Source organism: Triticum aestivum, chromosome 1A (assembly GCF_018294505.1).
Source record: "Triticum aestivum cultivar Chinese Spring chromosome 1A, IWGSC CS RefSeq v2.1, whole genome shotgun sequence".
In the NCBI taxonomy this organism is placed as follows: domain Eukaryota; kingdom Viridiplantae; phylum Streptophyta; class Magnoliopsida; order Poales; family Poaceae; genus Triticum; species Triticum aestivum.
This window is the reverse complement of record NC_057794.1, coordinates 56,504,899-56,517,145: the sequence shown is the minus strand read 5'-3', so window position 1 is coordinate 56,517,145 and position 12,247 is coordinate 56,504,899. Positions and strand designations below refer to the sequence as shown.

At 40.8% G+C, this 12,247-nt stretch overlaps 1 protein-coding gene and 1 long non-coding RNA gene across 20 annotated transcripts; one reads left to right on the top strand and one right to left on the bottom strand.

The window, feature by feature from the left end:
- Nucleotides 1–335: 335 nt before the first annotated feature.
- LOC123189654 (uncharacterized) lies at nt 336–7,842 on the top strand. Of its 19 annotated transcripts, none has more exons than XR_006495941.1 (10): nt 336–560; nt 660–880; nt 959–1,023; nt 1,192–1,354; nt 1,751–1,839; nt 1,938–2,197; nt 2,372–2,541; nt 3,061–3,146; nt 3,262–4,048; nt 4,407–4,739. It is a non-coding gene; the product is annotated as an uncharacterized lncRNA (long non-coding RNA). The 19 variants fall into 19 exon arrangements; XR_006495934.1 differs by having other exon boundaries at nt 1,746–1,839; XR_006495948.1 differs by having other exon boundaries at nt 337–560; nt 1,751–1,782.
- A 40-nt stretch (nt 7,843–7,882) lies between these two features.
- LOC123189645 (mitochondrial pyruvate carrier 1) lies at nt 7,883–9,896 on the bottom strand. The gene is made up of 4 exons (XM_044602109.1): nt 9,567–9,896; nt 8,469–8,523; nt 8,242–8,377; nt 7,883–8,062 (listed from the first exon to the last, which is right to left on the bottom strand). The coding sequence occupies exons 1-4, from the start codon at nt 9,879–9,881 to the stop codon at nt 8,026–8,028; spliced, it is 543 nt and encodes a 180-aa protein (XP_044458044.1). The 5' UTR covers nt 9,882–9,896; the 3' UTR covers nt 7,883–8,025.
- Nucleotides 9,897–12,247: the final 2,351 nt, after the last annotated feature.

The window sequence follows — 12,247 nt, the reverse complement described above, 5'->3', positions numbered from 1 at the left end:
CCTTCCCCAGATGAATGAATTTGCTGGCACGAGTATGCAAGATAGAAAATTAAGTGAATCTTTTGATGTTGTCCCCTCCGCATTAGTATGGAATTCAGAAATTATCTTGTTATCTTTGCCCACTAGCATTTTCTAGACTAATAATGGTAGTGCAGATTTCAGCTAGAGCTTGCAGAGTTTTAAAATATGTTGACCAAATCGTTTCTTCAAAACCTGGTTCACAAATACTATAATCTTGCTATTGGCTTCTATGAGTGTGGCTGGACTGAATCCTTCCACTTTGCTCATAGGTGAGGACTCTTATCAAAGGAACAAATAATTGGTCTTTCATTCTTCAAGAAAGTTATATTTCAAAAGGAAAATATATGAAAATATAAAATTATATGAAAATATGTCATAGAACATTGCTAACTGTGATTCCCCATGTGTCTTAGCATTTTAGGTGGAATGGTGAATCTTGAAGCGAAAGTACCAAACGGTACGAGCACTTTCTGGCCCTATAGCTTGAGTTGAAGCCTGGGATAAAGGTCGTTTTTCTTATGAAGATCAAATAACCCATGGTAGAATGATTTTCCTTTTTAAGCTGCTCTTGCTGCAGCTATATAACTTGATAATGGAGCATACAACATCGTGATGTTTGTTTAATTGTTTTGCTGTAGGTTTTGGATGTCAAGTCTGGAATAGGCAGACCATTAAGAGAAATTCCAAGATTTAGGTTTAATTCCCGTTTCGCGCTTTCACCTCTCTTCATATCTGTGAATACTGATGTGTTCGGGTTTAGACATTCTCATATGCATGATTAATGCAACTGAAGTGATTCATGTTTTTCTTACTTTGAACTGAAAACCTGTGGGGGCATGATTTTGAGGAGGCGATCCCGGTATTATTCATCTTTCAATTTTTTTTATCATGATCTGTCTCTTTGAAAAAGTCGAAAACCTAATATGATGGTTTACAGAGCACCAATAAGTTAGAGAAGTTCGACCTCAACCTTTCCAGGAATTAATCTATTTTGGAACGGAGGTACTAAGCAGTACTAATACTTGTCTCTTCTGTTTGTAACCTAAAGAAGATGTATAATTGTGTCTGTAAGTTAGATAAGGACTATTGGCTTTGTGATATTTTGTTATCTGATGTCTGTAACCTAAAAAAGATATATAACTGATCAAGCAACTGTTTTTTGGTGATGAGGTCGCCACCAAGAACGGGTAACATGGAGGCGTGCCTTAGCCTGGAGCCCAGCAAGAAGATCATCGGGAGCTTCGGGACATTTGAGACGGCCGTTCTCCATGTGGCCAACGCCAGCCAGCTGCAGGCATTGCGCCGGCCTCGGCAGGAGTCGGTCAAGCCCAATGTGAGTTACCAATCTTCTTACATTAGAGTGTCGTAATTGATTTACTTATTATGATAGCAATATGCTTAGATGGTAGTAATTCATGACGGGATTAACAGTACCCCATCACAGAAACTTCTACATTCAGTTAGAAGGACTACTTATGTCTACTTAAACGTGTTCCTTATCCCGACTTTCATATACACGCATAGTATGAACCGTAGTCCTGCTAACTGCTAGCTTTCTTTGGTCATATCTGATTCTGTGGTGTTAATCCACTCCTACGTTGCCAAACTCAGTTTGATTATACATGGAGTGTGTTATATACTTTGATGATATTTTCAGATTTTAAATATATGACAAGCACAATCCCTGATACTAATGCTTACTCTGTTTATTTTGGATGTTCAAGTGTAGCATCTATTGACCAATGCAAGCTCCATCAGGATGTGCGTAGTGTCCATAAGTTCCCTTTTGGCCAGTACATGGAGAAAAAAACATGGAATGTACAACAATCCTACATGAAACATTCTGAACGAAGTCTTATTGAGCTACCCCTAGAAATTTTTGCAGCTTCTGTGAACTCTTGTTTTATGTTCTATAGGGCCAACTTGCATTTTCACGTCAAGCATGGCTGATTATCAGAGGGCAAGGAAAGATGGAGTAGCAGAAGCATTGCTTACGATGAGTTCATCGGGTCAATAGTGCACATTAACAAGCATTGCCTGTTGTCCGCCTTCGCCTACTTTGACGAGGACGATAGCGGGTACATCACCGTTGACCGCTGGAAGAGGTGTGCTGGGAGTACAACACAAGCTGACCGGCATCGCGACATCGCCAGGGAGGTCGGCAATGACAACATGCGTATGTTTATTCACTGCAGTCACCATCTCAAATTAATTAATTAGTTTCAATTAACTCTGTTGAATAGTCTGTACTATTACGCTAATTACTACAAATCTGAAATGCAAATTGACCATGTCTCATTTGATTAGGATGTTCAAATTGACTATGGAGAGTATATGACAACTCATGCAGGTTCGTAATGACTTGAAGAAAGCATATGAGAAGCGAGTATAGGAGCTTTAATATTAGAGCAACAGGGGAGGAGCAAATGATTGAAGGGCTATCAGCCGTGTAAAAGAAAGCTGAGGATAACGTCACCAGGTGGAAAACTATATTTGGTTGACATAAGAACACTAGCAAAGGTGAATAACAATGTAACATTATCTTTTCATTAGTTGATCCATTCAACTTTTGTTTGATATGACTGGCATGATATTCGGATAGGAAAGTTATTTGTTAACTTCGTATCGTTTTTATGTGCAAGCTAATAATTATGCACTGTGCATTTGCCTGCAATTTCCTAGAAGTTTTCCATACTTTTCGAAGAAAATGTTTTGTGAAGTATAGGCTTTCTCCCTGTTGTACATTACCGCGCACAGGCTTTCTCCCTGTTGCATATGCCTTTATAATAACTTGAGCTATCCATACTTGGATTAGCAACTAAATCTTAGATAATATGAAACTTGTTCTCACATGTCCATTTTCCATAATTCTTAGATGTCCATTCTAGATATTGAGCCTAGAAGCATGCACTTCATGTACAGAATATCTAAGATTTATAGCATTCACTCATATCTCTGACCACAAGATACAATCACTGACTATATAGTACAATAAGATTTGATCTCTGAATAAAACCTCACCAAAGAATCTTCATACAGAAGTATAGACGTTGATGCAAATGTATGGAGCAGGGTAACCAACAGATCCACACATTTGGTCAGTGATGAATCAGTGCAACCTATTGGTACATGAGTTATTTCTCTTTCTTTCTCTAAACTACTCTTTCTCTTTCACAATTGCAGTTCAGCACCTTCTATGAACTGCACCTTATATCATGTCTGATTGATAATTCCTTGTAGTGGGAGGGGAGGATATTCGATCTGAGTATGTCAGAGAGGAGGAGCAAGACAGAATTAATAAGGCAATAATTGTTTCCCTTTTAGTTTGGATCTCTGTTGCTTCATGATGATATTATCTAACTGATGAAAAGGGAACGTTGTACGTGACTGATGAAAGAGTTGTTTTGCCTCACCAGGCAAGAAACTTTTGACCCATCCCTGCAATGTATTTTCATAGTGCCCTTGTATAAGTAAATGGAAAGAATTCTGAATGATGAAGAGTGTCTTATTGCATTAGTTTTTTTATATCTGCAGAGTGTGCACATGACTTTCTTCCCTGCCTTTACTTACTAATGAAAAATAAACAGCAATGCATGTTATCTTTACTAAATAATAACACTAAGTAGGAATTCAGAATAATAACATATTAATAACAACGGGTAGGAATTCTGAATAAAAATAGTGCATGAGAAATATGGCATGCACCTTAACATAGAAATGTCCTTTTCAATTGCTCGGATGTTAATGTTGCAAATGTTCTTTTCTTGTTCTCTTAATAATGGTTTCAGACAGAGAGTTGCGCCCATGTTGTATGCCAACATTGGTCCTTAGATTAGTCAATTTTTGTTGCAGCATATGTTCTCTATAGATTTTTTTAGAATGTCTATGAAGTTTCATCTGCAAGCTTTTGATCCAAATGGCTACATCCTTATAAGGCTATTTCTTGTTTGTAAGATGAATAGTCTATGTCAAGACTCAAGACTCAAGAGAAGCAAGAGTGCATAGCAGTAGCAGTTGTTCAACCAAGGTAATCACTTGAACCGAATATTTCTAAATTATAATTAAAAGAGGATGGGTTCTTAAAAATCTAACATATTCCTTTTGATTCTTGATCTTGTTTCATATATAGCTTAGACGTAGCATGTCATGTATGAATTTATTTCCACTGGGTGGAAGCATTTTATGCTCTTACCTTTCTTATGCTTTTAAGACTTTTCATTTTGGCTTTATTAGTCAGGACGTGCATTGCATGTACACGATTAACAAGTACAAAATGCCAAACCGGTAAAAGCGCACTTTATTATCAATTCAGTCCAAATGGTTTGTGCAACATTTGCATGTAAGAGTAGATTTGCGTGTGTTCTTATTTTTTTATGGCTAATTAGGTAAACACAGTTGCTACATAGTGGTTCCACTTGCTGACAACGGTGAGGTGCAATGGAGATTGCCCCAAGATACACAAATATATTGCTGAATTTAGCAAAGTTGTCTCGAGCTAACTCTTCTAACTTCTACAATAGCCAATATACATGGCATGTTGTTCTCCAGACAGAGGTCAATTCATTTTTTACTATCATTGTCTATTGCTTCCGAGATAAGCACATGCTGACTTTTATATTATCATTCTAGATGTATCTTGTGTTACAAGTTGTTAGATCATTGTTGATGCTGCTACATCACTCTGACTTTTGAAGATGCTCTTATCCCTTTTGTTTCAACATGTCTTCTTTGCTTTCAATTAATCTTATGTGAATTCAAAGCCGACAGAAAGTGCCATTTTTTTTTGTTCTAGCATGTCTTCTTTATACTCCCTCTATAAAAGGCTTTTATATTTCTTTACGGAGGAAGTATTTGTAAAAGGCACATTACATATATTTTAAATTTGACTTGACTAACTGAGCTTGCATAATTCAGTTCATCATAGATTATCCAACGTGACGTAGTAAAAGGCACATTACATATTTTTAAATTTGACGTGACTAACTGAGCTTGCATAATTCAGTTCATCATAGATTATCAAATGTGACATAGACAATAGAATATAGATGGCTTAGAAGGGTTCTATGAGCATAGATGGCTTAGAAGGGTTCTATGAGCAAGGATTTTCTTTGGGCGGAGACGTGCATTGCACGTGCAAACTTACTAGTAAGTTCTAATTCAACTCACTGTTGTTATCAGTAGTACCATTAATTACCTAGAGTGCGTACTGCTGGAAACTGAAAAATACTACTCCCTCTGTTCACTTTTATAAGGCTGCTCCCAATGGACAGGTACTTAGATGGGGTGCTAAGCATATTAAATAGCTTAGCAACAAACTTCCCTATGCATAGATGATTAGTTTTTTGTAGCTAAGCTCCCTTCATTTAATGATTTAGCTACTAAACACTCTCATGCATTGGTGAGTTTGCTTCATTTAAATATTTTGCCTAGGTTCGCGCGTTTGGCATTAATTCTTTTCGGGGTTACTACACCCGTCTCTCTCCTCTTAATTGTCTTGCCACATCAGATTTTTCATCTACATGGCATGCTTAGCACCCGTACAAGATGGAGCATTGGGAGGGGCCTAAGACCTTGAAGACATTTCAGACAATATGTAAAACAACTCATTTTGAGTTGTCTGAAACGACTTACAAAACATCTCTCTCCTCTTAATTGCCTTGCCACATCAGATTTTTCGTCTACATGGCATGCTTAGCACCCGTACAAGGTGGAGCATTTGGAGGGACCTAAGACTTTGAAGACATTTCAGACAATATGCAAAACAGCTCATTTTGAGTTGTCTGAAACGACTTACAAAAGTGAACGAAGGGAGTAGTAACTGTCTAGGGGAGAAGAATAGTGCCCCATGGCGAGCAAGCCCAAAATGCGACTCAAATTGCCACTTCCATCTAGATCTTGTCGGCGAATTTCACTACTACTACATGTTGGAAATATGTGCAATTTACCAAATGATTTTATTAATAGAAATATTAGATAAAGCATGACTAATATAACATGGATAAAAGTAGTCATGCGATCTAACAGAGAGAAGGTAAATAACATCTTCATATATGAACTGCAACCAAACATGTCTAAAGCAGATAATAGAACAGGTTGCATAGATAGCGTAGAACCTAACATATGTAGGACAAACACTAGAGCAAAGAACTGCTAGAGAATTTCTAACAGAAAGAGCAAGAACACGTACGGGACAGCAGCAGCAGTAGCACTGGACTTGGGGTCGGTGTCGTCGCCAGCCATGTCGTCGAGAAGGTCGTCAACATCGGGGAAGAAGTCGTCGTCGGGGAAGTAGTCGTCGGAGTCCGGGGCGTCCGCGATGAAGAAGTCAGTAGTACCAGGGCGTCCGTGACGAAGAAGTCAGTAGTCGCGCTGAGCGCTCCCCACAAACCTTATCACCCTCCTCCCGTACAGGACTCAAAAGGTGCGATTTCGGAGGCCTACTGTCCTGACCCGCGGTGCACGCCGCAAGTAGGGATGGGGAAGAACGTAGCAGCAGCGCAGTGATCAGGAACTTGTGGCGAGAGGAAGAAAAGGTTCTGGTGCGTCTTTCTGGTAGGAGCGACCTCCCTTTTATAGGCGCAAGAGAAGGAGGCGAGAGGGCAGCGATGGGAGGTGAAACGAAGAGACAGAGATGAAGCGAACAGCCAACAGCCGAAGGGCTGCACCGTTCGCATTCAAACTTCACTTTCGCAAAAATCTTTTCAGTTTTCGTGTGACCTTTCGTATACCCGTAGTGCGTGGTAAAAATTTAGACATCGGCTTGGCTCATTCCCGCAACCCAAGGCGTGGCGTGGCGGGCGGCGGGGGAGGAGCGCGCGTGGATGTCCCTCTTGTTCTCATGCTCATACTAGTGGGGAAAGAACTTCCCTTATAAAGAGGTCTAACTCCCTCTAAACTAGTAATGTGGGATTTAACTTTAGTTCCACCTCCTGCCTTGTATGAATGGGCTGCGTAGGCTTTTAGAATTTATTAAGAATTTCTAAAACTGCTATTGGGCTAGGCCTAAAGTAGACAAAATTCCAACACTACAGCCCCTAAAGCAACAAAGAAATTTGTTACCTCCTAGGAGCCATGTGAAGCTTAATGTAGACGCCCCATTCGATCAAGATTTCCTGGAGGGGAATACCTATTATATGGGTTGAGAAGATGAACTTTATTAATGCAAGTAATTGGAGAATTGATATGGGCCCTGATGTTTATTTTTGTTGAAGCTATAGCTCTGCGGTATGGACTTTCTCTTGCACAGACAATTGGTTTCAACAAGATCATAGTGAACTTGGACAATCTGCAGGTTATCAATACAATGAACGAGGGAGGCCGATCACTGCACCCCGTGGCTGCATTTTTTTGGTGATTGCTATCAATGGCGTGCAAATTCTATTTTACTTCATTTGTGCACTGTCCTAGGGAAGCTAATATTGTTGCACATGGATTAGCTAAGTTGGCTAAAGGCCCTTCTTGTAACAGTTTCCTTGATAAGTCTCCTGGGGAGCTCATCCCTCTCTTGCTAAATGATGTAGCATTGATCACAAGGTTATAAATATAGAGACATGTTATCAAAAATTATAATCGTACACAGTCTCGTTAAAAAACCCGCAAAGGGTGCCTGTATGAGCTGTATATTCAGGATAGTCTGGTCGAAGGAGGAATAAAATGTAAAGTAGTTAATTAACAAACCAACTCAACAAATCTCTTGTGGGCTTAATTAGTAGACCAGACGACCTTCGTGCACCTTACCAGACGGCCTCCAGCTAGTATGATAGATGCAAAGTATCTACAGTCCATGCCTGGAATTGTCGAATGCGGCATGGACAGACGATGCACATTGACGTCCTTCTAATCCCTCCTATGTCAAAGGATCTCATTCCGTATCATAGGGGTTTCCATTTTGTTGTATTCCGACAGTGTAATTAATACATAAACTTTACGATCACAAGCATTACAAATTGCCCGAAACCAATTTTGTTTACATAAATAGTGTCTACAGTATTCTTCGGGCCATTGTTAATGTTGGGCTTCAGGCTCTTTCTTCTCTAGGTAACTGCAAAATCCAAGGCCAAACATCTATATTATCACTCTATTGTTGCATTAATTAAGTGCCATGTTAGCATTTGGCAATTATGCAACAAACAAGAAAACGATATAACCATGTTTATGATCTTTTGGTGGATACTGTGGTATAGTAATATGGCAAGAAAAAGTTCACATAAGAAGACTTACCCTTGAGCCCTAGCATAGCGAGATAACTGGTAGAGTTGAACGCTTTCGTTGGAGGCATGGGTTGCCATAAGAAAATAGTTCCGCGGCCGTACCACCCATGCGAACCTCATAAATAGGCCAGAATACACACACATGACTGCACAACACAATAGTAGTCACTAAAGATAGTTGAAGATGTATTGATCATCAAACTATATCTAGAATCTGTGACTTGTCAGACAAATAACCTGCAGTCATATGGCCGGATATCAATTCAGGTGGCTTGTTCATGTTAGCCATACCCTAGAGATGAAATAACAACCGAGGGATTATTAAGTTACAGTGTCAAAGAATTTAATGACAGACGAACTTGAAAAGATTATTCATTTACACCGTTTCATGAACTTCCTAGAAAGAGATCATGCTTCAAAATCCGATAATATTTTTGTAGCTATAGTAAGTAACAAATTAATGAATTATTCTTATGAGTAACAGACATACAACACTGATGCATATGAATCGACTGGAATTCATGGGTTCTAATAATATTTAAGTATATATTAGTTCTCTTTTGGTTCATAAAAATATGAAAATCATAGAAAGTAAGATGACATGTATCTCAATTTCTACAAGGAAAGAGAACGATGTGATTTGATGGATAGGATATGAATTTTTCTATCGAGTCTAGGCTAATATTTCTTTTTCTTTAAACTATGAAGGATTGCTTCCTATCCTATATAAGAACAGGAATCCATTCCTACAAATGAAAGAGCTTTGGACGAACTTTTTCTATAAAATTTAAAACCTTTAGTATTCCTACGAAGTTCCCGTAAATCAAAGGAGGCCTTAAATCGTGAAATTGCAGTGGGTCGCTAAGAGATATATTAGGTTGGCTATAGATGACACAATAACTTTATTTATTAGTCATGCTCTAATAGATTCGGCGCATGATAGACTCACCGAAGAGAACATTATCATGCAAATAAAAAACTAAAACATCTGTCTTTTCTTGGTCTCCTTCCCCGTTTCCACAACCTCTCTGGTCACTCATTTGGGGCGATTGGAAGATAATTAATTTCGGATTGTATATGTTAATATGTTTGTCAAACTTAAAGAATTTTGACGTAAAGCTAGAACTATAATTAATTTGAAATGGAGAGCACGGGAGAAATTCCCCGTATATAGATAGATGATCATAAACTGCAACCGGTGTCACTAGGAATTCGCAGCACTCTGGTAGTCGCGATCAACCAACAGCACAGGTTAATTTGGGAAAGCTAGGTAGATAAACCAGGTACAGAGAGAGAGAGAGAGAGAGAGAGGAGAGGGAATCGTGGAGCGCGTACCGCGAGGATGAAGCCCCAGTTGCTGACGGGTCCCCAGAAGTGCGTGGTCCTGGGGCCGACGGGGCTGTTCAAGAACGCCTTGAGCGCCGTGGGCATGGCCGATGACCTCGCCCCCTCTACGGCTGCTTGCTTGCCGTCCGCGGGCGCGGGTGGAGTGGACGGCCAACGGCTGAGGAACGGGCTTCCGAGCTTGTGGGGGGTGGGTGGGGGCAACGAAATAAGAAGATGATTTAACGGAGCAGGCGCACTGTCCCACTCATGCACTTGCGCGCGCAGGTCCATCACATGATCCGGAAATGATGCGGCCATGCCCATGCGGGGGCACTGTACATGGAGTGGATATGCACTGCACCGTGAGCTGATTAGGCTCCACCGCGTTCGTGGCATGGGCGGCTAGCTCGAATACTTTGAGGTGAGCGCGCTCTTGTTCCTACCACATACGATCGTATCGCCGCCGGGTGGTTGGAGCATTTGAATTACTCGCTCCACGTAACCGAGGGCAGATCGGCATGCCTAGCCGAGGCTCAGCGTAGCTGGATTTGCTCTCATCACCTGTCTGCTTGTACGTGATAGTTAATTGCTTGTACAGTATTTTTAACTGAAAGGGAGACCGGTCCGACGATGGATGTGTCGAACAATGACTTGGTAACTGACACATAAACAATGGATTCGTTGGAATAACCATAGCAGCCACTTGTGGGGGGCCGGCATCGTGACGTCCGATAATCTTTGTTCTTTTTCAGGAAGGAGATGATCGGATAAGATCACGTATGGTGACCAGGACGTCGACGGCGGCGGACGATGTGGAGAACATGGGTCGGTTTTCCTTTTTTTTCCATCATGGAAAACATGTTGATTAGTGTGTGTTTGGCCACCTTCCCACATCTACCCGAAGGGTAGGAGCATTTTCATTTTTATAGTTCATTACATCTATGCACTCTCTCCGTTCACTTTTGTAAGACTGTTTAGACATTTAAGACAATACCCAAAACAGTTCACTTTTCAGTTGTATGAAATAAGTATCTTATAAAAGTGAACAGAGGGACTACAACTTATATGGATTGTTCACTTTGTCCTTTTCACACAAGCACTACCTTTCCGATGATGGCTATCCTAGCAAAAAGGGATACATCGCACCGTACAAAGAAGAAAGATAGCATATAATGTTTGATTCTTTGACCGTTCACCACTCTCGAATTTGTGTCTTCGAAGTTGTTGATTTTTATGGCATCGGAACGGTAGACCTCCTCGATGATATAAGGACCTTTCCATTTAGAAAGGAGTTTGCCTGCAAAAAATCTTAACCGGGAGTTGTATAATAATACATAATCATCTATAAAAATAAAAGAAGCGTAAACTGTAAAAGGAGGGAAATAAACAGGGGCGCCACGCACCCGCACATGGGCCTACACAAATCGTGCACGGGATGGAGGGGGGTGCGCACTTTTGCGCTATCTTTCGCCTCGGTCGTCGAATAGGAGGACACGATCTCCTGGCTATTCAATCGAGAGTTGGTTGGTGGTTTTCGGCTAGAGGAGTTAAGGATTTGAGGGCTGTGGAGCACTACCGATCACGTTGTGAAGCATAATCTTTTTTGCTACTCGTTTCTTCTCTCTCCTTTATCCATAACAGATTTGGATGTTGTTAGGGCATGTACAATGGTTGATAAGATTATCTCATCTTAAATCTGACACATAATTTAGAGAAGGCAACAAAAAAATTAAATGCACTGGAGGTCCTGAAAGTTTCGTCGGGGTGCCACTTTAGTTCTAATTCTTTCAAAATGCACCTTTAGGTCCTAATTCATTAGTAAGTGGTTCACCCGAGGTCTTTTTTTCACGAGCGCTTGCTGACATGCCCACTTGGTGCATTGACCCACGGCACGTCAACAGAGGGCCCAATCGCCAGGCGAGAGAAATACACTGGAGGTCCTAAAAGTTTCTGGGCAGTATCACCTCAGTCCTACTTTTTTCAAAATGCTCGCGACGGTGTGGGCACGAGAGGATTTCGGTAGGGGCTGGAAAATGTCAAGAGGGGGGGGGGTTTACAAAGGGCTTTCTGTAAGAAAGAGCAACCGCAACAGCCTCTAAGTTGACATGGTGTGGCTCAACGCGTCACGCGAGCAGGTCAGCAACCGCTCGAGCAAAAAAGGACCTCGGGTGAACCACTTACTATAGAATTAGGACCTAAACGCGCATTTTGAAAGAAGTAGGACTAAAGTGACACTGCCCAGAAACTTTTAGGACGTTTCTCGCCTGGCGGATGGGCCCTGTGCTCATGTGGCATGGGTCAATGCGCCACGCAGGCAGGTCAATGAGCGCTCGTGAAAAAAGGACCTCGGACGAACCACTTACTGAAGAATTAGGACCTAAAGGTGCATTTTGGAAGAATTAGGACTAAAATGACACCCCGTCAAAACTTTTTAGAACCTCTAGTGCATTTAACTCCAACAAAAATATGATGTACAATGGTTATCTCTTAATCTTATTGCTAATAACTAGGCATTGCTAGAAAAGTGGTGAGACATATTGTTGCCAAGAGACCATCTCTCTGAGGTTTTTTAACATGCTCACTCCTATCTCTCATTTTCACATGAGAGGCAAAAGTGTAAGATAGATCCAATCCGTTGATTGCACTAAGTAGTGGGTTTTATTATCTCTTATCTTCTTACTTTTCATGTA